We start from the raw sequence: 24,371 nt of genomic DNA on the forward strand, positions 1-24,371 counted from the left end.
TTGTTAGTTCCAGTATTAAGTGTAATTTCTATAAAAAAATGCCTGGAGTATTTCTGTTTCCAAAACCGGATGCTCCTGTTAGCTAGTGTGTGAAAGATAACTCTGACTTGCCTAAGCTTTGTTGGCGTTTTGCATAATAATTGGCGATAGTCTCATGACTTCTGCAAGAGAAATGAAACAGAAATTGGTCTCAGGTTTTATTTGCTCTTGTTGTGAAGGTCGGGGACAGTTTGTCCCAGGGTGTGGGTGTGGAAAAGAAGGGGAGATATAGTCATTAAATTAGAATATGCCTGTGAGGGGAGTTAAGGGGAATTCCTTTAAAATTCTAGAAAATACACACGGTTGCCAATTTTGTCTAACTGGGGAAAGTGAACTGCTGAAAACACTGCGGGGAGAAGTGAAACTAATAGAATCTTGATCAGTTAGGAGGATTGGGTATTTGAAAGCCGGGAAGAAAAATAATTGGGCTTGGATATTCCTTTTGCCCTTCATCTGAGTAAGGTGAAGGCAAGTGAGTCTTCAGAAGAAGTGAATGGGACACTGAGTCCGACAGCTCAGGCTGGGTGGAGCTGGTAACTGATGGGCGCAAGTCCTTTTACTGGGCTCTAAAGAACTCACTCATCTGGGTGTGGTGGCTCACACCTGTAGCCTCAGCATTTTGGAAGGTTGAGGCAGGAGAATCACTTGAGCCCAGGAGTTCGAGACCAGCCTGAGCAACACAGTGGGACCCTGTCTCTACAAAAAACTGAAGACCTTATGAGCTTCCCTAGTCTAAGGGTAATTTTTATGTTAGTTTCTTGGCTTGGGCTTAAAAGAAACCGCAACAAAGTGGTGATTATTCGGACCCCAGCCCTACCTCTCCCTAGTATGCTTTCCTTTCTCAAGTGCCCAGCACCTCTAGCCACAGTGAACTGCCTCCAGCATACACACACGCTGATATTTTGCTGCATCTGAGTGGGCTGGCTCCACACGGGATCTGTAGTTTCCTTTTGATATTTTCTTTCAATGTGCCAGATGCTACCACTGAGTAATCTAGATTTTGCTGCCAAACTCTACCCCCATGAGCACAGAGGGAAGACAGTATGCCAGTGCTCTTGTTGAGTGTGTGTGACTGGGTGTGATGGTTGGAAGAAACAAACTGAGCAGATCACGTTTTTTAAAATGATTATCTAATTTTGTTAACTCTTGGTGGCATTGTTATATTGTTGATATTTATGAATTACAGAAGTTAGATGACTGTGAAAAAATAGAGAATTAGAGATTAAAGCACTGTTGGCCTGCGAGTGGAGTATAGATTTGGGCTTTCCAGAGCACATAAAATTTGTATTTATCTTTCTGAGTGCCAATTTTTCCACTTTCATTGAGCAAATTTATTTTAGTAAATTTAACTTAGCAAATTTAATTTCTCCAGTTATTTACAAATAATCATATTAAGTGAAGTTTGGATGAATGGGCACGCCCATTTCAAATTTCTAACATAATTTTTTCCCCTTGTTCTCATATAAAATTTTCTATTTATGTGTTTTTATTTAAGATAGCTCAAATCTTTTGTGGACTGATATTGTATGTTAATAAATAAATGGATTCAGTGCTTCTTTCACTCAATACAGCTAGATAAATATATAAATATACTTGAACACAAATACAAAGCAACCATTGGCAATTTAGAGTTGGGTTGTGTTTCCACTTATTTTTTGTTAATAAATTTGGTTTTAACCTGAAATACTGTCTTGTAGGAACAGATAAAGAACACAAGAGGTGATTTAACATAAGTTTTAGCTGTGAAACTTAGAGTAGATTGGTTAGCAACTTAAATTTTGCAAGAAAATAGGATGTTTCAATGGAAGAAGTTAAGAACACACCCATTGCATGAGCTCCTTACCCCTCCCACCCAGCCCCATCCCCGGAGTGAGATCTTTCCCCAGATCCTCTGTAACTTCCTGATGTTCACTGAGAACATCAGAAGTACTGATGGCAATTGCTGCCATGTAGCAGTGCATTGAGAGTCAGGGCCTCTGGCACCTCCATGGGGCTCAGGGTCTGAAGACATGATCCAAACCCGACAACTTGGTGGCAGGTTCTGTAAGCATTCGTGATGAAGTTGTGAAAAGGGCTTGGGGTCTAGGAGGATGGCAGCAGAGGTTTCTGCCTCCAGGTGTGAGTGAGGGGCTTTTGAAGTAGGAGAGCAACTAGAAAAAAGGAGTGGCATAAGGACAGAAACTTCTTTTCCCCATTGTTTGTTCAAGGCCACGTGGGTGGAGTCATTGAAGTGGAGATTTAACCCTGTGAGGCAAGTTTCCCTAGTTTAGTCAGGCTGTTTGTCATTGGGCTTTTCCCTCTTCCTCCTACTACATACTTCTTCCCTATTCCTCCTACTGAGGCCATTCACCCCTTAGTTGTAATTTTCCCTGGAACATGTTTTACATTCTGATGAATTCTGAAAAAGAATGTGGGGTTTCCTAGGAGATGATTTCATCTGTTGTTTCATTTCCTTTACAATGTAGGTTTTCTTCTCTGTCTCTTTGGATTAGTCTGACGTTTTGGCTCTGTCTACCAAGGATCCCTTTCTATAGACTTCTATAGATCCCCTTCTATAGAAGTTAATCTACTTAGGTCAGGGAGACCACCAAGAAAGAAAGAGCCCATACTTTCAATCTTAGGCGTAAGGTAGCTTGATAAGATTTTCAGAAAAATTCCCTTTTAACCACAGAACTCCCCCACTGGAAAGGATTCTGAAAGAAATGAAGTCAGCCCTCAGAAATGAAGTTGACTGCCTGCCTGCTGGCTTTCTGTTGACTGCCCCGGAGCTGTACTTCTGCAGACCCTTGTGAGCTTCTGTAGTCTAAGAGTAGGATGTCTGCTGAGGTCATCCATCAGGTCGAAGAAGCACTTGACACAGATGAGAAGGAGATGCTGCTCTTTTTGTGCCGGGATGTTGCTGTAGATGTGGTTCCACCTAATGTCAGGGACCTTCTGGATATTTTACGTGAAAGAGGTAAGCTGTCTGTCGGGGACTTGGCTGAACTGCTCTACAGAGTGAGGCGATTTGACCTGCTCAAACGGATCTTGAAGACGGACAGAAAAGCTGTGGAGACCCACCTGCTCAGGAACCCTCACCTTATTTCGGACTATAGGTAATTCATCACCTCTTCCTGAGGCTGGATAGGTGGGAGGGATTGAAGTGTCTCAGACTCTACTGAATGGCGGAAACGAGGATAATAAGAAGTGCAGCCACTTTACTGTCTCTGCCCACTTATCCAACTGCCAGATGACGTCACTTCATTCCTGTGAACCCTTTAAATTCTTGAAACTTTCTCTCTCTTCCTTTCTCTTCTCTTCTCTTCTCTTTTGACAGAGTCTCACTCTGTTGCCCAGGCTGGAGTGCAGTGGCGTGATCTTGGCTCACGGCAACCTCCGCCTTCTGGGTTCAAGCGATTCTTCAGCCTCACCCTCCCAGGTAGTTGGGACTACAGGCGTGCGCCACCATGCCTGGCTAATTTTTTTTTTTTTTTTGTATTTTTAGTAGAGACGGGGTTTCACCATGTTGGCCAGGCTGGTCTTGAACTCTTGACCTTAAGTGATCCACCTGCCTTGGCTTCCCAGAGTGCTGGGATTACAGGCATGAACCATTGCCCCTGGCTGAAACATGCTTTCTCAAAGGAATTGGGATCATATGCAAGTAGAAGGGACAGATGGTATGTGTTTGCCTGAAGGATAGAATGACAAGACATGAAGAAAGATAGGAATGACTAAGAGCTAGTCATTCTTGCCAGCCTCTGACAGTGTGAGATCTGTGGTGGTGTTTACTAGTTCATTTTCTGTGAAGTCAGTCCTTGATAATTTCTGGTACAAAGAAAGGAAATAACAAGTCTGACAGCAATCTTCCTACCTTTGTAGAAACTCCATCATCCCTTCTGAATCCCCGTTGGCCCTACCCCTGCTGAGGAAGTTTATCAGGGTGGGCTCCTTTCCTATGCTTCCTGCCCTTGGAGACGTTGGAGAGCCCGAATTGAAAATCTTTTCAGTTAACCACATCTTAGCCCCGTCAGTCCGAAGAGGAAACGGCCACTGGAGTCTGCTTTAGTTCCCACAAGCTTTGGGTTGCTCCTTCCTCCTGCTCACATGTTAATGTCTTTTAGAGGTTCAGAGGGGCATGGAAGTTACTGACAGACTGAGTTCCTGGGGAAAGGAAGATAACTTGTAACTTTAAGTTGGTGTTTTCTTTTTTTTGAGACAAAGTCTCGCTCTGTAGCCCAGGCTGGAGTGCAGTGGTGCGATCTTGGCTCACTGTAACCTCTGTCTCTGGGTTCAAGTGATTCTCCCGCCTCAGCCTCCTGAGTAGCTGGGATTACAGGCATGCACCACTATGTCTGGCTAATTTTTGTATTTTTACTAGAAACAGGGTTTTGCCATGTTGGCCAGGCTGGTCTTGAATTCCCAGCCTCAAGTGATCTGCCCTCTTCGGCCTCTCAAAGTGTTGGGATTATAGGCGTGAGCCACTGTGCCCAGCTGGTGTTTTTTCTCTCGACCTTTTATTATGTTGATAATGTGTATTTGGAGATGATATATATTATCAAGAACTATACCAAAAAGAGCTGAAAGCAGTGTGGGCTCTGGGAAGTATATGAGATTTGACCTTGGAAAGCCTGTTTTTTTTTTTTTTTTTGAGACAGGGTCTTGCTCTGTCACCCAGGCTGGAGTGCAGTGGCGTGATCATAGCTCACTGTAGCTGGAAGACCTGTTTCAAGCCTCAGATCTACCAGTTACGGCCAGGCAGCCTGGGCCAATCACTAACCTTGTTGGGCCTTTGTTTTCCTACTTGTAAAGCGAAAAATAATAATACCCGACTTTACAAGGTTGTTGTGAGCATCAGCTATAATAATTTACTATGTGAAGTACTTTTTAAACTGTGAAGCACTCTACAGATACAAGGGATTATTATCATTGTTGTTATTGTTTTTTTAAATCTTTCACCTATTCAGCCATCAGTTTTAATGTCAGTAGTCTTCAAACTTTCTGGGAGGTGCCAACTGAGTTTCAGTGAGTAAATTAGGGCAATCTCTCCTTTTCCCATTTCCTTGCTATGATGAGTGGAGATTCTTCAGGCCCTCTGGGAAGAGAAGGGGGCCAGTAGAAGGGGAGTGCTAGATTTATTTATTCATCTGGTGAGTGGGCTTCATTGTGTATTGGCATATGCTAAGTGTTTTGATAAGCTCTAGGACAAAATGAAAAATCTGTCATCCTCGAGAATCTGAGAGGCTGACTGGGAAAATGGCCTGATGACAATGTCATGATAACAATACTAACCACAAGTTGTCCTTAGGAGCCCCCAGTAAAATGCAGTTACTGGTTCTCAAAGTCTATTTCCTGGAAAAAAAAAATTATACATATGTATATATAGCGTTAGCTCCAGCCACCACTGAGTCAGGAGAGGCTTTGTAGGCAAAGACATCTAAGTTCAGAATCCCCGTGATCCAGATGCCTGTACCCTTTAAGTTCAGAAGTGGGCTGGGATATGTCAGGTATTTCTTTCCTTTAGCATCTTGCAATTCAAAATATGGTCCTTGAATCAATATCACCTGAGAGCTTGTTAAATAGAGACGACAAGGCTCCTTCAAATTCTATTTCTGCCTTTTATGTTAGTCATTTGGGTTCTTAAGTCATTTCACTATAACCTCTGGGGGAGCTAGGGGATTCTTTAGGGAAGTTTCCATTCTCTGAGTTGTTTTCAGAAGCTGTTAGTTGGCAAAGGAGGTACCATCTCCTATTAAATGGGCAAAGACAAGATCCCTTTTTTGAGTTCCCTTAAGATCTCTTCCTGGGGTGATCCAGGCTTGCTGTTTTATGAGGGAGGGACACATTTACACAGGGGCAAGAACTAGTCTTTCAATCCATTGTTGCATAGGGGAGGCGTGGGCACTTCGAGTTGTCTTAGGACTTGTGTCTGAATTAACTAAATGAACTTTTCTGGTTTGCAGAGTGCTGATGGCAGAGATCGGTGAGGATTTGGATAAATCTGACGTATCCTCATTAATTTTCCTCATGAAGGATTACATGGGCCGAGGCAAGATAAGCAAGGAGAAGGTGAGTTTTCTTCTTTTTGGTTCATGGTCCCAAGAGCCTATCAGAAGTGGGAGCTACTATTTTTGATACAGAGAGAGGGAAGCAGGCAGTCTGCTGCCACTGTAGTGGGAGTCAGACATCTCAGGTGGTTTTAAAATAACATGAATGGGAAGAGAATTGGTTTATGAATTGAAGAAATAGGATAATAATATCTTCTGGTGTGGCCTTGGATGTTTCTTTTATCCTTGGATTTTATCCTTATTTCTGTAAAATTCATAGGCCTGGCTCATATGTGTTTCCCTCCCTGGTTTGACGGGGGTGTGGGGAGGACATCCCATCTGCTTGTGCTGGGTGGAAACAGGAAGGAGGTGCTAGTCCATTATGGTATTGCTCTCCTACTGCCATCTATTTCTCCTCAGCTGACTCAAGGTCAGTGTGGGGTCTAGGCTGCACGTAGGAGTGGGGTGGGGGGAGGTTCTTGTGACTGATGTATCTGGGAAATGGTAAAAGTAGAGATTTAGAGTTGAAAACCAGGAGGCCGGATGCGGTGGCTCACGCCTGTAATCCCAGCACTTTGGGAGGCCGATGCAGGTGGATCACGAGGTCAGGAGATCGAGACCAACCTGGCTAACACGGTGAAACCCTATCTCTACTAAAAATACAAAAAAAGTAGCTGGGCGTGGTGGCGGGCGCCTGTAGTCCCAGCTACTTGGGAGGCTGAGGTAGGAGAATGGCATGAACCCGGGAGGCAGAGCTTGCAGTGAGCCAAGATCACGCCGCTGCACTCCAGTCTGGGTGACAGAGCAAAACTCTGTCTCAAAAAAAAAAAAGAAAAGAAAACCAGGTAGTGGTGAAGATCTAGGGGATGTGTCATGATTACTAGAAAAATATTTAAAATCCATGGCCAGGCATGGTGGCTCATGCCTGTAATCCTAGCACTTTGAGAGACAGAGGTGGGTGGATCACCTGAGGTCAGGAGTTTGAGACCAGCCTGGCCAACCTGGTGAAACTCCGTCTCTACTAAAAATACAAAAAATTAGCTGGCGTGGTGGTAGGCGCCTATAATCCCAGCTACAGGAGGCGGAGGCAGGAGAATCACTTGAACCCAGGAGGCGGAGGTTGCAGTGAGCCGAGATTGCACCATTGCACTACAGCCTGGGCGACAGAGCAAGACTCCGTCTCAAAAAAACAACAACAAAAAAGAAAAATATTTAAACTCCAGTTGGCCTAGCACAGTGGCTCATGCCTCTAATCCCAGCACTTTGGGAGGCCAAGCCGGGCAGATCACTTGAGGTCAGGAGTTCAAGACCAGCCTGGCCAACATGGCAAAACCTCATTGCTACTAAAAATATAAAAATTAGCTGGGCATGGTGGTGGGCGCCTGTAATCCCAGCTACTTGGGAGGCTGAGGCATGAGAATTGCTTGAACTCAGGAGGCAGAGGTTGCAGTAAGCCAAGATTGTGCTATTGCACTCCAGCCTGGGCTACAGAGCGAGACTCCATCTCAAAAAAATAAATAAATAAAATAAAACAACATTCCGGTTGGCCCTACGTGGTACTGTTGACCTAAGGATAGGCCAGGAAATGTTTGAGAACCTATTGTTTCTAAAATATGACAATAGGTCCTCAAAATAGGCAGGCCAGTGCCTGCCTCTGACGATTCAGATAAGTCATTGCTTGAGAATTTCCTCATGTTCCTAATGATTTTAGTTTTGTTTCTTAAGTCCCATTAAACGCAAAATGGGAAGGAAAATGAAACTAGAACTCCCTTTTTGGTTTCTGCTAGTAATTGTCTCTCCCAGTCATTTATATATATTTAAATTATGATTATTATTTTCAAAAATAAAGATAGCACTTCAGTAACCAAATGTTAAATGCAAAGGAAATAGATCCCAAAGCAATGCCTGTTTTTGAACTATAGTTTGTTCATAATCACTGTGGCCCAAGGTAAATGAATAGCAGAACACTCAAACCTTGTTGTAATTTCACTTTTTTATAACCCCCTGAGTCAGAAGGTCAGAATGAGTTGGAAGGTCCAGCATTGATTCAAATATTTTGGAAACTTTAAAACCATATCATGTGATTTTTCTCAAAGTCTTTCCCCAGCTACCTTCCTTCTCCCTTTTTCAGAGAAGCCCTTAGAATTTTTCACTATGAGACCAGCCTGGCCTTTTGGAAAATAATAAACTCAGGAGGGTTCTCGTTTCAGCCCTGCTCTTTCATGGTCCTTCTCAATGACACAACATGGCACACGTGTCTGTCTGCAACCAAAGAGCAGATTGATGACCAAAAAACTTATACCACCACCTCTGTTCTGAGTAAAAATCAGGAGTCTAAGTTGCTCATGACAGAGATATCTGGTTTAAGATCACTGAAGGTCACTGAAAGGGCTCATCTTGTCACGTCTTCTTACTGCTATAAATCACATGGACTGAGGTTTGCATGTGGGGCTTATTAGTCAGCTCTATTTTTTTTTTTTTATTTGGAGACAGGGTCTCACTCTGCTGCCTAGGCTGGAGTGCCATGGCACAATCATGGCTCACTACAGCCTTGACCTCTGGGTTCAAGTGATCCTCCACCTCTGCCTCCTGAGTAGCTGGGACCACAGATGTGTACCACTGCACTCAGCTTATTTTTTAATTTTTTTGTAGAGATGGAGGTCTCGCTGTTTTGCTCAGGCTGGTCTCGAACTCTTGGGCTCAAGCAGTCTTCCCGCCTCAGCCTCCCAAAGTGCTGGGATTACAGGCATGGGCTACTGCACCTGGTCTAGCTAGCTCTATTGACGTTTGTTTTTTGTTGGTGGTTCTCTTAGAGTTTCTTGGACCTTGTGGTTGAGTTGGAGAAACTAAATCTGGTTGCCCCAGATCAACTGGATTTATTAGAAAAATGCCTAAAGAACATCCACAGAATAGACCTGAAGACAAAAATCCAGAAATACAAGCAGTCTGGTAAGAATTTTGGCATCTCAGTGGCCTAGAGGAAGTACTCTGTGCATGGGGCAGGGCGTGACTGGTAAAGATTCATTTGTTGGATAGGTGGATGGAATGGAACCCGGATGACCAAAGCCCCCTTTAGCTTGTGGCTAGAAATCACGCCCCTTTATATTCTTCATATCTCAGATCTGCCAACTCCATTGCCCTGTATATTCATGATCTCTGCAAAATGCTGCCAAGCAGTTCTTAACATTTCAGTCTTCAAGAAAGAATCTGGGATCTGCACAGGCTGGCAGAGCTATGGACATTCAGGAGTTTTGCATGTATGCTGAACCCTACTGCCTTGCTCTGGTATTTGGCCTCACAACCACTATCCAACTTCGGGTGATGTCACTTGGGTCTCATACTTTCCTTGCATGTGTCCCAAATTTCACAAAACTTCCTTACGGAAAAGAGCACATTTGATTTTTTCCTTGATAAAAAGGACCAGACTCACATTGGCCTTCTCCCTTACTTGCATCCCTCATTGTCTTTTAGACTCAGCCTCAGCTTTGGCTCTGTTAGCAAGTTCACTGCCACCATAGCATCACAGCCTAAAGGGCATGGCTGAGACTCATTGATCTATAGAGCACTCTTCCACCCCAACACACTCTAAATTTGTCTGATCAAAGATCGAGAACAGAAGCAGCATTTATACTCCATTCTTTTTGTTTGTTTGTTTTTTGAGACCTACTTGATTTATTCCGATTATTTAACACACAGTGACTCGACAGTGATCCCAAAGTGTGCAAAGTTAAAGCCTTCAACTGCAGCTGAGGAGAGGGCAGGAATGGTACACCTGGGGACGGTGGGGAGTCAGGAATAACAGGCAGGCAGCCATGACCAGGGCGGCCTCCTCCCCAGGGCCAGGGACTGGGGAGTGGCCTGAGGAGCAGAACCCAAGGGTAGCCCAGGGCCAGGGAAGGGGGCAGAGACCTCCCCTTGGCCTAGGTCAGGAGCTCAGAAGTGCCACATGGCTGAGGGGGCAGCAGCCCGGGAAGGGCCAGAGGCAGGGCCAGGAGAGCACCATTTCCTGGGGGACTGGGGACAGGGAGGTGCCCTACAGGAGAAGCCAGGAGGAGCCTCCTGCCCCTGGGGTGGGGGCTGGGCTGGAGCAGGCTGCAGCAAGAAAGACCTGAGGCAGGTGCAGGGCCTGAGAGCCTGGCTGGCTGGATTCAGGGGGTATCCCAGGGCAGCCTAACCCAGGGAGCAGTCCTGACTCTGCAGGGGATGCTCAGCGAGGGTGGCCGCAGACCCCTCAGAGCCTCCCCTCCTCTCTCCCTGGAAAGGAGCTGGGGAACCTGTAGTGCAAATCTGTGGACTCAGTGATGGAGGGAGGCTGTGCCCAAAGGTGGACACTGGGGTACACTCCCTCCACCACCTCGCCCTGCACCGCTGTCCTCAGTACAGTCGCTTCTCGTAAGAGTGCAGGCCATGGACGCCACCCTCGATCTGGGCCGACATGGTCCGCTTCTCAAACTTGAGCTCCGCTGAGCACATCATGGACCGAAGGACAGACAGGCTGCAGGCCCCGATATCCTGGCAGCCATGCTGGATGCCCATTATGAGGTAGGGCATGAACTTCTGAATGGCCCCTTGGTCCTGGATGGAGCCCGAGACACCCTGTGTGATCTTCACCTTATCCCTGTCATTGAAGTATTGTTTCTGGCTGCTGCTGCTCTTCTGCATGGCATCCAGTGAGCCCATGCCCCGATACTTCTTGAGGTGCATTCTGTCTGAGAAGTACTCGCCAGCCTCCGTGGTGGCGGCCAGCAAGGAGCCCATCATCACTGTGGAGGCTCCAAGGGCCAGGGCTTTGACCACATGCCCCACGGTCTGGATGCTGCCACTGGCTATGATGGGCACACCAAAGCGCTGGGCATGCTTGGCCACCTTGTACACAGCAGTGCCTTGGGGCCGACCGAAGACCATCACTTCCTGGGTGATGTAGATGGAGCCGCAGCCCATGCCCATGCGCAGCCTGTCCACACCAGTGTCAATAAGGTTGTTGGCCTGGGCTGCTGTCACCAACGTTCTCTCCAGTCACCTGGAGGTGGGGGTACTTCTGTTTGATGTAATGCACCATGGCAGTCTGATACACTGAGTTCCCTTGGGACGAGTTCAAGACTATGATGTCGACGCCTACCTGGGTGGGCAGGTCCAGGCAGTATTTGTCATCCTCACGGGTGCCCACAGCCGCTTATGGGAATCCTCGGAAGCCGCAGGGTAGTCTCGGTTCTTCTTCAGGTGGGTGTCGGTGATAATGGCCACCAGCTCATCTTGATCATTGACGGTAGGCAGCTTCCCTTTCTTGCTAAGCTGTGGGATCTCATTTGCCTCTTTCAACATCACACCTGCTGGAACCACCACTAGTTCGATCCTTGGCGTCATTGCCTCACTGAGGAGGGTGGTGTGGTCCTTCTCAGCAAGAAAATCGATGTCTCGGGAGGCGACGATGCTCACCAACTTGCTGCCCATGGTGCCTGTCTCCGTGATGGGGATGCCAGGGAAGCCATGCCGCATCTTGGCCTCCAGCACATCACCCACAGTGTGCGAGGAACTTAGCACCACCGGGTCCGTGTTGAAGTCCTATTCAAACTTCTTGACCTTCTGCACCTCACTGGCCTGAAACTCTGGAGTGAGTTGTGGTGAATGAAACTAATACCTCCTATCAGAGCCATGGCGATGGCTATGTCAGCCTCTGTCACACTGTCCATGGGGGAGGAGACCAGTGGCATCTTCAGCGTGACCATCGGGTCAGGGCTGAGGTCAGGTCCACCTCATCAGCTATGAAGTCTATGAATCCTGGGAGAATCAAGAAGTTGTTGTAGGTGAGTCCCTGGTCGCTGGCAAAGAGCTGCTGTGCGGTGAGCCCGTCCTGGAGCATGTAGCTGGTGCTGCCGCTGATCAGGTACCGCCATGCTGCTGCGAGGCCCCGTGGGACCCGACATAAACGCTGCCGCTGCTGCTGCCGCCTACACCGCGCCGCTGCCACCCTGCAGCCATGGGCCGGGTGGGCCGGGGGCGGGGGCTGCGGCGGGGCGGGCCAGGGCGCCCTATACTCCATCCTTAATGATGTTTGGTCGAAGAGTCATCTGAAATTTTGAATTCAGTAAGGTGGCTGGAAAGTTTAGGGTATTTTGAAAGCTGATGGTTGACCTTGGACTGAACCACTGTTGAAGATTTATTTGATAATAATTTATAAGTTTTAACTCAGTACCTCTCTTCTGCTTTTATAGCTCAAGGAGCAGGGACAGGTTATAAGAATGTTCTCCAAGCAGCAATCCAAAAGAGTCTCAAGGACCCTTCAAATAACTTCAGGGTGAGTCTGGAGCAAACATATGGAATCCCAGCATGAAACCATTTCAGAGTTCTAATAAAAATATACATATTCTCACAGCATGTACTTTATTTAATATCTGAGAAAATTGTGATAGAAATGTGTATTTGTTTTAAAAACGTGTAACTTCTTATAATTTCAAAGCTAATACATGTTCATTGAGATATTTGGAGAATATAGAGAAAGATAAAAGAAAATAAATCACATATTCCACTATTCAAAGACAACCACTGTTAATATTTTGGTATATTTCCTTCTAGACTCTTTTTTGTGGGTGTGCATTTGTATCTGTATATATATATACAGTTGGACAATTGGACTTTTTTTTTTACTGTTCATTTATTCACTTGAAATTGTAACTTAAAAAAAGAAAATGTAACTTTAAAAATGGAAATAGATGCACCATACCTATGGAAAAAAATTTTAAATGTACTACAAGAAGTTTTAAAAGTATATTTTTGCCCGGGTGCGGTGGCTCACGCGTGAAATCCCAGCACTTTGGGAGGCTGAGCCAGAAAGATCACCTGAAGTCAGGAGTTCGAGACTGGCCTGGCCAACATGGTGAAACTCCATCTCTACTAAAAATACAAAAATTAGCCAGGTGTGGTGGTGGGCGCCTGTAATCCCAGCTACTTGGGAGGCTGAGGCAGAAGAATCGCTTGAACCCAGGAGGCAGAGGTTGCAGTAGCCAGATCGCACCATTGCACTCCAGCCTGGGTGACAAAAGTAAAACTCTGCCTCAGAAAAAAAAAAAAGTATGTTTTCTTCCTACCCCTATAATACTGACCTCCAATTATTTTTCCTAAAGGCAGCTGTTGTGAACTAGTTCATTCTGTAACTATCCAGAGATAGTCTACACATATATTTCATTTTTGCTTTTTTCTCTTTTGCAGATGATAGCACCCTATGTCCATTGTCCTGACTTGTAAATTCTTGGAAATTGTTCCATATGATTAACATGGAACTGCCTGTACTTAATCATTATTTTGAACGATTAAATAGTTTCATTTTCTAAATGTGTTATAATGTGTTTAGCCCTTTCTTGTTGCTGTATGTTTAGATGCTTTCCAATCTTTTGTTACTACTAATAATGCTATAAAATAAATACCCTTGTACTTCTTTGTGCATTTGCTTTTTTACTGAGCTAATTTTAATGATTTCAGCAAAAGTTATTTTGTTATTGAGTGATGAAACAAAAGATTTTTGAGGGTATTCACGAGCATAAGTATCACATAGTCACTTATGGTTGTTGTGTTCGTAGTACTTAGTACAAGGTATCAGAATTGTTCTTCAGTTAATCTTTTATCTTGAGAAGTTAAATCTTGGTGTAATCTTATCCTCATGTTCATATAAAGGTATGTGGAGTTTGTAGTGAGGACTTAGACCCGGGTACAATTTCCTCGTTAAATTAGAAATGCTTTTGGCAGTGTTAACAGCTCTTTTAGAATTTGTCTAGCAGGCTTTTCAGTTTTTGCCAGAAAGCCCCTAAAAAAAAAAGAAGGAAAAAAAATGCTTTTGTCTGGGTGTGGTGGCTCATGCCTGTAATCCCAGCACTCTGGGAGGCTGAGGCAGGCGGATTGCTTGAGCCTAGGAGTTCGAGACAAACCTGGGTAATATGTCAAAACCCCATTTCTTCCAAAAATACAAAAATTAGCTGGGCATGATGGTGTGCCTCTAGTCTCAGCTACTTGGGAGGCTAAGGTGGGAGAAATTGCTTGAACCTGGGAGGTTGAGGCTGTAGTGAGCTGTGAGTGTGCCACTGCACTCCAGCCTCAGTGACAGAGTGAGACCTTGTCTCTAAAAAGAAAAGAAAAGAAAAGAAATATATGTATGTATGTATATATATATATGTAAATGCTTTTGTAAAAGGATGTAATGAAAACATTAACCACTCTTGTAATATAAATGGTTTCATGGCGAATATGTCTGTAAGATACACTACTGAGCAGTACAATTTCAGAGCTAAAATGGATTTACGGATTATATTATCCAATCCCCTTAATGAACAAAATAAGGAAACTTAGCCCTAAAGAACATTAAGTGATTGTGTACCTCTAACTACTAGCAGAGCTGGGCCCAGCCCATACTCCTTCCACTGCACTGTGATGTATATAATAAACTGTATACTTGTCATGCCATAGCTTAGATATGGCATACTTTTTGTTTATTTTGAGACGGAGTTTCATTCTTGTTGCCCAGGCTGGAGTGCAATGGCATGATCTCGGCTCACTGCAACCTCTGCCTCCTGGGTTCAAGCGATTCTCTGACCTCAGCCTCCCAAGTAGCTGGGATTACAGGCATGTGCCACCATGCCTGGGTAACTTTGTATTTTTAGTAGAGACAGGGTTTCACCATGTTGGTCAGGCTGGTCTTGAACTCCCAACCTCAGGTGATCTGCCCACCTCAGCCTCCCAAAGTGCTGGGATTACAGGCGTGAGCCACTGCGCTTGGCCTAGCGTACATTTTTTAAAAGAATGAAATGTGCTTTCTTTTGTCCTTCTGAGTCTCTGTAATACCAAATAATGAGAAAAAGCAGATTTAGGATTCAGATCCAGGTTTCTGAGCTTTCTCTGCTATTGTCTGTCTAATATAAATTATATTGTCATTCTCAGTTGAAAACCTGTCATATTTTTACTATTGTGTTTCTATTTTGTAAATGAGGCATATTCATTGCTATGTAGCCTGTTGTGAGCCCATATGCTTTGCATATTAGTTTCTCCTTAAATTTTCTATATTTAATATGTCACCCTAAGGCTGGGCACAGTGGCTCACACCTGTAATCCTAGCACATTGGGAGGCCAAGGCAGGCGGATCACCTGAGGTTGGGAGTTCGAGACCAACATGGAGAAACCCTGTCTCTACTAAAAATACAAAATTATCTGTGTGTGGTGGTGCATGCCTATAATCCCAGCTACTTGGGAGGCTGAGGCAGGAGAATCACTTGAACCCGAGAGGCAGAGGTTGCGGTGAGCCGAGATTGTGTCATTGCACTCCAGTCTGGGCAACAAGAGTGAAACTCCATCTAAAAAAAAAGTGACCCTGATTATTCATTCATTAATTTAGTAAGCAGGCACTATGGCATATGAATGCAGTGACTTCCTTAAGAGGTTTAGGAGCTGAATACCTAGAAGTTAACTCATATGAGTCTGCAGAAGTGCTTCAAAAATTACTGTGTGATTAAATGCCACAGGATACCACAAGATACTATAGAATTAAGAAATTATGGCCGGGCGCGGTGGCTCACGCCTGTAATCCCAGCACTTTGGGAGGCTAAGGCGGGTGGATCACGAGGTCAGGAGTTCAAGACTAGCCTGGCCAAGGTGGTGAAACCTTGTGTCTACTAAAACTACAAAAATTAACCAGGCGCAGTGGCAGGCGCCGGTAATCCAAGCTACTCTGGAGGCTGAGGCAGGAGAATCACTTGAACCCGGGCGGCAGAGGTTGCAGGCGCCACTGCACTCCAGCCTGGGCGACCGGGTGAGACTGTCTCAAAAAAAAAAAAAAAAAAAAAAAAAATTTAAAAATTATATGGCTACAATACAATGCTTTTAAAATCCATCTTTGATGTGATATGTTACCTCTCTCTAATTGTATAAGTGAATACACATCTATGCACGGGGCCAGTTTCTATCTGATATGATCAACCTCTGACTAAGTTACTAATTATTAGTAAAAAAGGCAACTTACTTTTTTTTTTTTTTTTTTGAGACAGAGTCTTGCTCTGTTGCCCAGGCTGGAGTGCAGTGGTGCGATCTCGGCTCACTGCAAGCTCCGCCTCCTGGGCTCATGCCATTCTCCTGCCTCAACCTCCCGAGTAGCTGGGACTATAGGCACCGGCCACCACACCCGGCTAATTTTTTGTATTTTTAGTAGAGACGAGGTTTCACCATGTTAATCAGGATGGTCTTGATCTCCTGACCTCGTGATCCGACAGCCGCGGCCTCCCAAAGTGCTGAGATTACAGGCGTGAGCCACTGCCCCCGGCCGGCAACTTACATGTTTTTAATTTAGAAACACAGACTTAGCTACTGACACAGCTTAACAGATAGTGCACTTCTCTCTTTTGGCTAGGTTAGCTTCAGAGAAGAACTGTCATTTGAAAGCTGAGTGTCTCAGATGGGTTGACAGCATGTGGTATGTGTATCTTACATAGGACCTATCGTCTGAGAAGAGAAAGGGTTGGTTTAATCTTTCATTCTCTGATTACTCTTACTCTAGCCCTCAGAAGTGGTTTATGAAGAATATTTGATTATCAAGAATCAGAACCATATGTTGCTTATGTGTAGCTAGGCAATGATAGAAAAGCAATAACTGGACATTTATGGTGTACTTCCGTGTGTTTGGCACTGTGCTGAGCGCTTCGTATGCATTAATCTTCATACAAAATCTGTAAGGTATCTATTATTATTATCCTCATTTAGCATATGAAGAGACACACATACGGAAGTTAAATAACTTGCTCAAGATTACATAGCTAATAAGTGGCAGAATCAGGATTCCTAGCCAGGTCTGTCTGGGCTAGAAATCCAACTCTTAACCATGCTGTACTTTGCCCCATGTTGAAGGAACAGGTGGAATGTGAATCTCATGTTCTAACAGCTTATCCTAACCTGGAGCTATGCTAGCAACTATACTATACTGTAACATCAGCTTTTATTGGGCTGTTTTGAAACATTCTACTATGCTAGCTTAGCTTTTTTTTTTTTTTTTTTTTTTTTTTTTTTTTGAGACGGAGTCTCGCTCTGTCACCCAGGCTGGAGTGCAGTGGCTGGATCTCAGCTCACTGCAAGCTCCGCCTCCCGGGTTTACACCATTCTCCTGCCTCAGCCTCCCGAGTAGCTGGGACTACAGGCGCCCGCCACCACGCCCGGCTAGTTTTTTGTATTTTTTAGTAGAGACGGGGTTTCACCGTGTTAGCCAGGATGGTCTCGATCTCCTGACCTTGTGATCCGCCCGTCTCGGCCTCCCAAAGTGCTGGGATTACAGGCGTGAGCCACCGCGCCCGGCCAGCATATTTTTATTTTATTATTTTTTTTTTATGTTTGTGACAGAGTTTCACTTTTCACTCTCTTCGCCCAGGTTGGAGTGCAATGGCGCCATCTCAGCTCACTGCAACCTCTGCCTCCCTGGTTTAAGCGATTCTCCTGCCTCAGCCTCCTGAGAAGCTGGGATTACAGGGGCACCCACACCATGCCCAGCAAATTTTTGTATTTTTAGTAGAGGTGGGGTTTTACCATGTTGGCCAGGCTGGTCTGGTCTGGAACTCCTGACCTCAGATGATCCAACCACCTTGGCATCCCAAGGTGTTGGGATTATAGGTGTCAGCCACCACTCCTGGCCTATTTTCATTTTTTAAAAGCAGAATTTCCCTGTTCTTTGGTAATATGATATGGGATTTATGGAGTTAACAGCTCTTGCTATTCTTTAGATAATTTAACTGTGGAGATGATATTTTTATTTTTTTCCTGGGTTAAGAATCCTATTGAGACATTTAAAGAGGTGTAATGTATAATGTACCTCTGAAATAACAAACAGGAAGTGTGACCTTTTATTCTTTGTATTTGAAGCTCCACAATGGGAGAAGTAAAGAACAAAGACTTAAGGAGCAACTTGGCACTCAACGTAAGACCACCTTTTTTAAATATTCATTCTTTATAAATGCTTGATAATTTTAGTACAACTGTTGCATTTTTAGAGTTGGCAATTTCCTTTATCTACATAATCTAAGTAAGCTCTCAAAATAAAAACCGGTTAAGCTCTTACGATAGACTCATTGGCATTTCTAGTTGTCTATTGAATTAGCTTATCTAAGTTTGAACACCATCATACTCCATCAGCTTCGTCATCTTGGCTATATTTTAAGAGATGTGACGTTTATAACTGAAATGGAATGGAGCTCTAACCAGGCCATGTTAAACATTCATCCAACCATGATAATGAACCATGTTAAACCAAATATCTAGCAGCAGGAAGAGGAAAGGTAAATAAGTTCTTGTCTTATAGCCCATTTAATAAATCTGGATATTCTACAGATGATATCCCCCCTTTCCTAACAAAGAAAGAAAACGTGCAATTTAAAGACAGGTCAATTTCAACCCGCATGATCTATTTTCTCTCTTAAAACATTAGCACTTGATCCCATAGATCATTTTTTAAAAGATTACTTCTTTTTTTTTGTTTGGAGATGGAGTCTTACTCTGTCACCCAGGCTGAAGTGCAGTGGTGCACTCTCGGCTCACTGCAGCCTCCACCTTCTGAGTTCAAGTAATTCTCATGCCTCAGCCTCCTGAGTAGCTGGGATTAAACGCATGCACCACCACACCCAGCTAATTTTTTTTTTTTTTTTTTTTTTTTGAGACACAGTCTCGCTCTGTCACTCAGGCTGGCGTGCAGTGGTACGATCTCAGCTCACTGCAGCCTCCGCCTCCTGGGTTCAGGTGATTCTTATGCCTCAGCCTCCGAGTAGCTGGGATTACAGGCTTGCGCCACCACACCCAGATTATTTTTGTGTTTTTTGTAGAGATAGGGTTTCACTCTGTTGCCCAGGCTGGTCTCAAACTTCTGACCTCAGGTGATACACCCGCCTTGGCCTCCCAAAGTGCTGGGATTACAAGGATGAGCCACAGCACCCAGCCTAATTTTTGTATTTTTAGCAGAGACAACATTTCACCATGTTGGTCAGGCTGGTCTCAAACTGCTGACCTCAAGTAATCCACCTGCCTTGGCCTCCCAAAGTGCTGGGATTACAGGCGTGAGCCACTGTACCCAGCAAAAGTTTACTTCTTTTGCTTGAGTCCTCCTTGAAGTGAGAGCTGAGACTCTGTCTTACACTGATGAAGCACATGGTTGTGGTTCCGAACTCCAGGAAGCAGGGATTGATGGGCTGTGATGGAGGGCTTCAGTCTTATCCAAGGGGCTTGGAATCTGTCCTGTGTGTGGTGGGACATCATGAATGTTTTGAGTGGGGCAGTGGCCTAATAGAAGCCCTCTTTGTGTGGCAGTCCCCTTACAGATACCTTATGACTCAGTCTTTGTGCTGTGTGTACCTGAAAACTTACTTTGGCCTGGATTAGTCAGATGGTGTAGCTCATGCCTGTCATTCTCTACCTGATACTGTGCTTTTCAGCAAAAACTACTGAGAAGCGAATTAATTCCTGAAATAACAGCATGTTTCTTAAAACACTGGTGAGGTGATGAGAATTAGTATTCCGAAGGCTGTTTAAAGGGAAAATAGGAGAACTAGTAGATTTGCATAGGAATTAATCCCAATATCTCTGTGATCCTATTAGGAGAGCTGCTTACTTGTTCTTGCTTGGACTTGGTTTATTTGCTAATAAAGAAAAAGGTTTCTGGGCTGGACATGGTAGCTTATGCCTGTAATCCCAACACTTTGAGAGGTCGAGGTGGGTGGATCACCTGAGGTCAGCAGTTCGAGACCAACCTGGGCAACATGGTGAAACCCCGTCTCTACTAAAAATACAAAAATTATCTGGGCGTGGTGGTGCACGCCTGTAGTCCCGGATACTCGGGAGGCTGAGGCAGGAGAATTGATTGAACCTGGGAGGTGCAGGCTGCAGTGAGCCGAGATCTTGCCACTGCACTCTAGCCTGGGCGACAGAGCAAGACTCTGTCCCCCCGCTAAAAGCTTTCTAATAACTTGGACTTAATTTAATAGAGGTTTAAAATGGTCAGCCAGGCATGGTGGCTAACACCTGTAATCCCAACACTTTGGGAGGCCAAGGTGGGTGGATCACGAGGTCAGGAGTTTGAGACCAGCCTGACCAACATGGTGAAATCCCGTCTCTACTGAAAATATAAAAATTAACCAGGTGTGGTGGCACGCACCTGTAATCCCAGCTACTCAGGAGGCTGAGGCAGGAGAATCGCTTCAACCCGGGAGGCAGAGATTGCAGTGAGCCTAGATCGTGCCATTGCACTCCAGCCTGGATGACAGAGCGAGATTCCATCCAAATAAATAATAATCATCAAACCAAATATTTATATTAATTTGGACTTCCAAATAAATTTCAACTATTCAGCCATCATTGAATTTGATGAGGATGGTGATAACTTCAATTTAGTAAGTTCTTGCTAAATGCCTTAAACTGAGATAGATATATCACATAGATTATTTTGCGGGTTTTCTTTGTTTGTGTTCTGTTAATATATAATTGCTAAAATACAAAAAATATAAAGTGAAATTTCCTCTTTGAAGTATCAGAAATAGCTGCTATTAATGTTTGATTTTTATACCTCTAGATTCTTTTATATTTAAGCATATATTAATACATGTGTAAGTATATGTACACAAATAGATATTTTTAAGTACACAGAATCAATATTATACATATTATTTAATAATCTATTTTTCACTTAATATATCCTGTGTATCTTTTTTTAAAATTTATTATTATTTTTTTTGGAGACAGAGTCTCGCTCTGTTGCCCAGGTTGGAGTGCAGTGGCACAATTTTGGCTCAAAACTGGTCGTTCATTCACCTCCCTGACCTAATCAAGTCATTTTTTTCTAGCAAATTAGCTTTAGGCTCATCTGCATTTGCCAGGCTCACTGCCCCCGTTGTCACTGTCTTGCCATTGACATTTTATTTTATGATCTCCCAGTATCACTGGACTATGAAAACAGTGCCATCTGTTTTATAGCTAGCAAACACATATAAGCTTTCCCTGCTCTGCACTCTCTAAGGCTGTTCCCTTTAGGTATTGTCAACAGTTTCAGCACATATAGGAAAGCTATCAGTATTGTTGGGTGGTGAGGTTGTTAGATTCTCCTATCAAGTTAAAAACTCACCAGCCACCTGTTCCTCACCTAGAGTGAGGTAGGGGAGAGCCTTCTTCACTTGCTGTTTAAGCAACTTTTCCAGATAGCCCCTGGTAGCACTGGGACTTGTGTTTTCTTTTTTCTTTTTTTTTTTTTTTGAGACGGAGTCTGGCTCTGTCGCCGGGGCTGGAGTGCAGTGGCCGGATCTCAGCTCACTGCAAGCTCCGCCTCCCGGGTTCACGCCATTCTCCTGCCTCAGCCTCCCGAGTAGCTGGGACTACAGGCGCCCGCCACCTCGCCCGGCTAGTTTTTTGTATTTTTTAGTAGAGACACGGGGACTTGTGTTTTCTTATGTCACTTTCTTCAATGTGAGGTTGGAACCTCACGGCCAAGTATAGCTGGGGAAAGAAGAGATAATTGAAGAAAATAGGAAGGGAGAACAGTTGTGATACAAAGAAACTAAGACAGTGTGGGGGTGGACTTAGCTCTCCTTCAGCTTTGTAAATGATCTCTCTCTCTCATCCCCTAGAAGAACCAGTGAAGACATCCATTCAGGAATCAGAAGCTTTTTTGCCTCAGGTACAGAATAAATGGTCTGATTTGGTATTATATGTACATAGCTGTGGAGAACCCTGACTTCTTTAAAAATATCTGTCCATTAAGAATTCTTTGAGACAATGGGAGGCTGAGAGTGTTGTTCTCCTGAGAACTTCCATACAAGGGAACTCTGAATAACAAAGAGAAAGTTGTTAAAGGGAGGATTGCATTAGTGAACTTTGGAATGCAGGGAAGTTCCAAAGTAGCACCCCTTGTCTGGACTCAGTGACTGCTGAACATGTAAGTCAGCAGTGATACTTCCCTGAACTTTGACTTGTTCTGGCTTTTTATTAGGTTGACACTTCTTTGTAAGCAGAAGCAATAGAAGGGCTCCCTTTGTACTTGGGAAGATACCGCTTATATAACTTCAGGTTACTGTGGAGACAAATGACTCATGTTTTCTCTGTTTTTCAAATTATCTTTATTCCACAAAGCCAATAAAGAGAATGGGATTTTCATTAAAATTAAATAAAAATAAAATAATTTGTCTTGAGCACATTACCCTGTTATCAAATAGAGGAAAAATTTGGTATTAATGGGAAACATTTGCCATAATGGGAAACTTCAGGCTGTGTCTGTTGAGTGATTCACCTGTCAAAGGAAATCCAAAAGAAGAGATGGTATATGAGTGGAACCTCATAGAAACCGAGCAATATCCAGAGTCTTTAGCAATTCTTGCCTTCCTTTCCAGAGCATACCTGAAGAGAGATACAAGATGAAGAGCAAGCCCCTAGGAATCTGCCTGATAATCGATTGCATTGGCAATGAGACAGGTAGGTGTGGAAGCTGCAGATTAACCGGTGCCCTCAGATTGAGATCATGGCACAGGCAAGCTGTATTCATTAGAGTGATCAGCACCAGTTGCCATGACAAACCAGTTCAATAATCTGTGCTTCAGGCTGGGTGTGATTGCTCATGCCTGGAATTCCAGCATTTTGTGAGGCTGAGATGGGAGGATCGCTTGAGCCCAGTTAAAAATTAGCTAGTGTGGACCAGGCACGGTGACTCACACTTGTAATCCCAGCACTTTGGGAGGTGGACGTAGGTGGATCATGAGGTCAGGAGTTCAAGACCAGCCTGGCCAAAATGGTGAAACCCCGTCTCTACTAAAAATACAAAAATTAGCTGAGCATGATGGCGCATGCCTGTAGTCCCAGCTACTTGGGAGGCTGAGACAGAAGAATTGTTTGAACCTGGGAAGCAGAGGTTGCAGTGAGCCGAGATTGCACCACTGCACTCCATCGTGGGTGACAGAGTGAGATTCTGTCTTAAAAAAAAAAAAACGTTAGCTGGTGTGGTGGTGCACACTTGTAGTCCCAGCTACACAGGAGGCTGAAGCAGGAGGATCACTTGAACCTAAGGAGGTCAAGGCTGCAGTGAGCCAGGATTGTGCCACAGCACTCCAGCATGAGTGATAGAGCAAGACCCTGTCTCAAAAAAAGAAAAAATGAATATGTGGTTCAACATAACAGAGACTTGTTTCTCATTCATGTCACAGGCTAGTGTGGATCGGGCTGGGGGGGGGGCTTTGTTCATGTGGCCATTCAGTGGCTCCATCATCTTCTGAGGTCTTTGGTTTTCTGCAGAGTCCTTTGTATCTGGCTAGCAGATAAGGGAAGAGAGAATGTGTGGAAGATCTTATAAGAGATTTTAGGGACCAGGCCTAAAAATGATAATATGCATCATTTTCACCTCATTAGATTGGTCAGAACTCAGTCATGTGGCTCCATCTAACTGTAGTAGACATGGAGAAATTAGTCTAGCTGCGTGTCAGGAGGAAAATGAAATGGATTTGGGGAACACGTAACAGTGTCTCTGACACAAAGACATCATTTACGGTAGTTGGTGAGCTTCAGTCTTGCCTTTTCATTTGGATGCTATAGCAGGGAGGAGTCCTGGAACCCAGAGGGACATTAATATTAATGGAAGGCATTCTGGCTTCAGATACTATCACATGCCCCATCATTTCACCTAGATAGATGACAAAAACTTTCCTGGGAACATTAAAGACATGATAAATGTGAGCTCACTTACAGAGCTTTGGATATTTTCTGAGCAATGTGTCAGTTCTGCTGTCCTTTGCTTTGGTTGTTGGCCTCACAGTCTCTTCTATCTGTGAGTCACCATTGCTTTTGCTCAGTTGTTGTTGGATGTCTGACTCAAACTGAATCACTGGTGCTGCATCAAAAGAGAATGAGAACAGCATAGATAAGTGGAATGACTTTCTGTTTAATTATTTAGCTCTTCCTTAAGAGGATCGATCATTATATTTCCAGTTTTAGAGCTTCTCAACATTCTCTTAAAATGAGTCAGAACTATCTTTTAGGCTCACTTAAAATGTTACCATGGGGAGTTTTATAGGAAGAGAGGTTAAGAGAAGGTCAAATATAAGACTAAATTTTCCAGGATTTCAGATATGATCCTGCTTGGTCATGTCCTGTTTTTGGTTAGATGTGAGAAAGATAAGTGTCTTCTCCTTTTTAGCCATTAGTACCCATATAAGAATGAGAAAATATTTTCTTAATGAGTCACTTCCTGTTTTAAGAGATTATGTAATTGTCCTGTACTTCTGGTTTTGGTCAGTGTTATTTCATTCATCAGCAGATGTTGTACATATATCT

The 24,371-nt window shown here is 44.1% G+C and overlaps 1 protein-coding gene, 1 non-coding gene and 1 pseudogene across 13 annotated transcripts in view; 2 read left to right on the forward strand and 1 right to left on the reverse strand.

The window, feature by feature from the left end:
• CFLAR (CASP8 and FADD like apoptosis regulator) overlaps positions 1–24,371 on the forward strand; it is a 64,579-nt gene that overhangs the window by 10,819 nt on the left and 29,389 nt on the right. For 6 of the 12 annotated variants that reach the window (XM_003907797.5, XM_009182754.4, XM_009182755.3 and 3 more), the window contains exons 2-8: positions 2,711–3,134; positions 5,979–6,084; positions 8,876–9,011; positions 12,275–12,357; positions 17,943–17,997; positions 21,683–21,732; positions 22,442–22,523. In XM_003907797.5, the coding sequence (XP_003907846.1) occupies positions 2,854–3,134; positions 5,979–6,084; positions 8,876–9,011; positions 12,275–12,357; positions 17,943–17,997; positions 21,683–21,732; positions 22,442–22,523 (793 nt within the window). In that variant the 5' untranslated portion in view covers positions 2,711–2,853. Of the gene's footprint in view, positions 1–2,710; positions 3,135–4,454; positions 5,755–5,978; positions 6,085–8,875; positions 9,012–11,751; positions 11,867–12,274; positions 12,358–13,268; positions 13,499–16,446; positions 16,554–17,942; positions 17,998–21,682; positions 21,733–22,441; positions 22,524–24,371 lie in introns of those variants that run through there. The other 6 variants (XM_009182758.4, XM_021923871.2, XM_009182759.4 and 3 more) reach the window with 6 other exon arrangements.
• Positions 10,144–11,943, reverse strand: LOC103876442 (annotated as a pseudogene).
• On the forward strand, positions 13,800–13,862 carry LOC116269279. Its single transcript, XR_004176759.1, has one exon. It is a non-coding gene; the product is annotated as a U7 small nuclear RNA (small nuclear RNA).

Source organism: Papio anubis, chromosome 10, assembly GCF_008728515.1.
Source record: "Papio anubis isolate 15944 chromosome 10, Panubis1.0, whole genome shotgun sequence".
Lineage (NCBI taxonomy): Eukaryota > Metazoa > Chordata > Mammalia > Primates > Cercopithecidae > Papio > Papio anubis.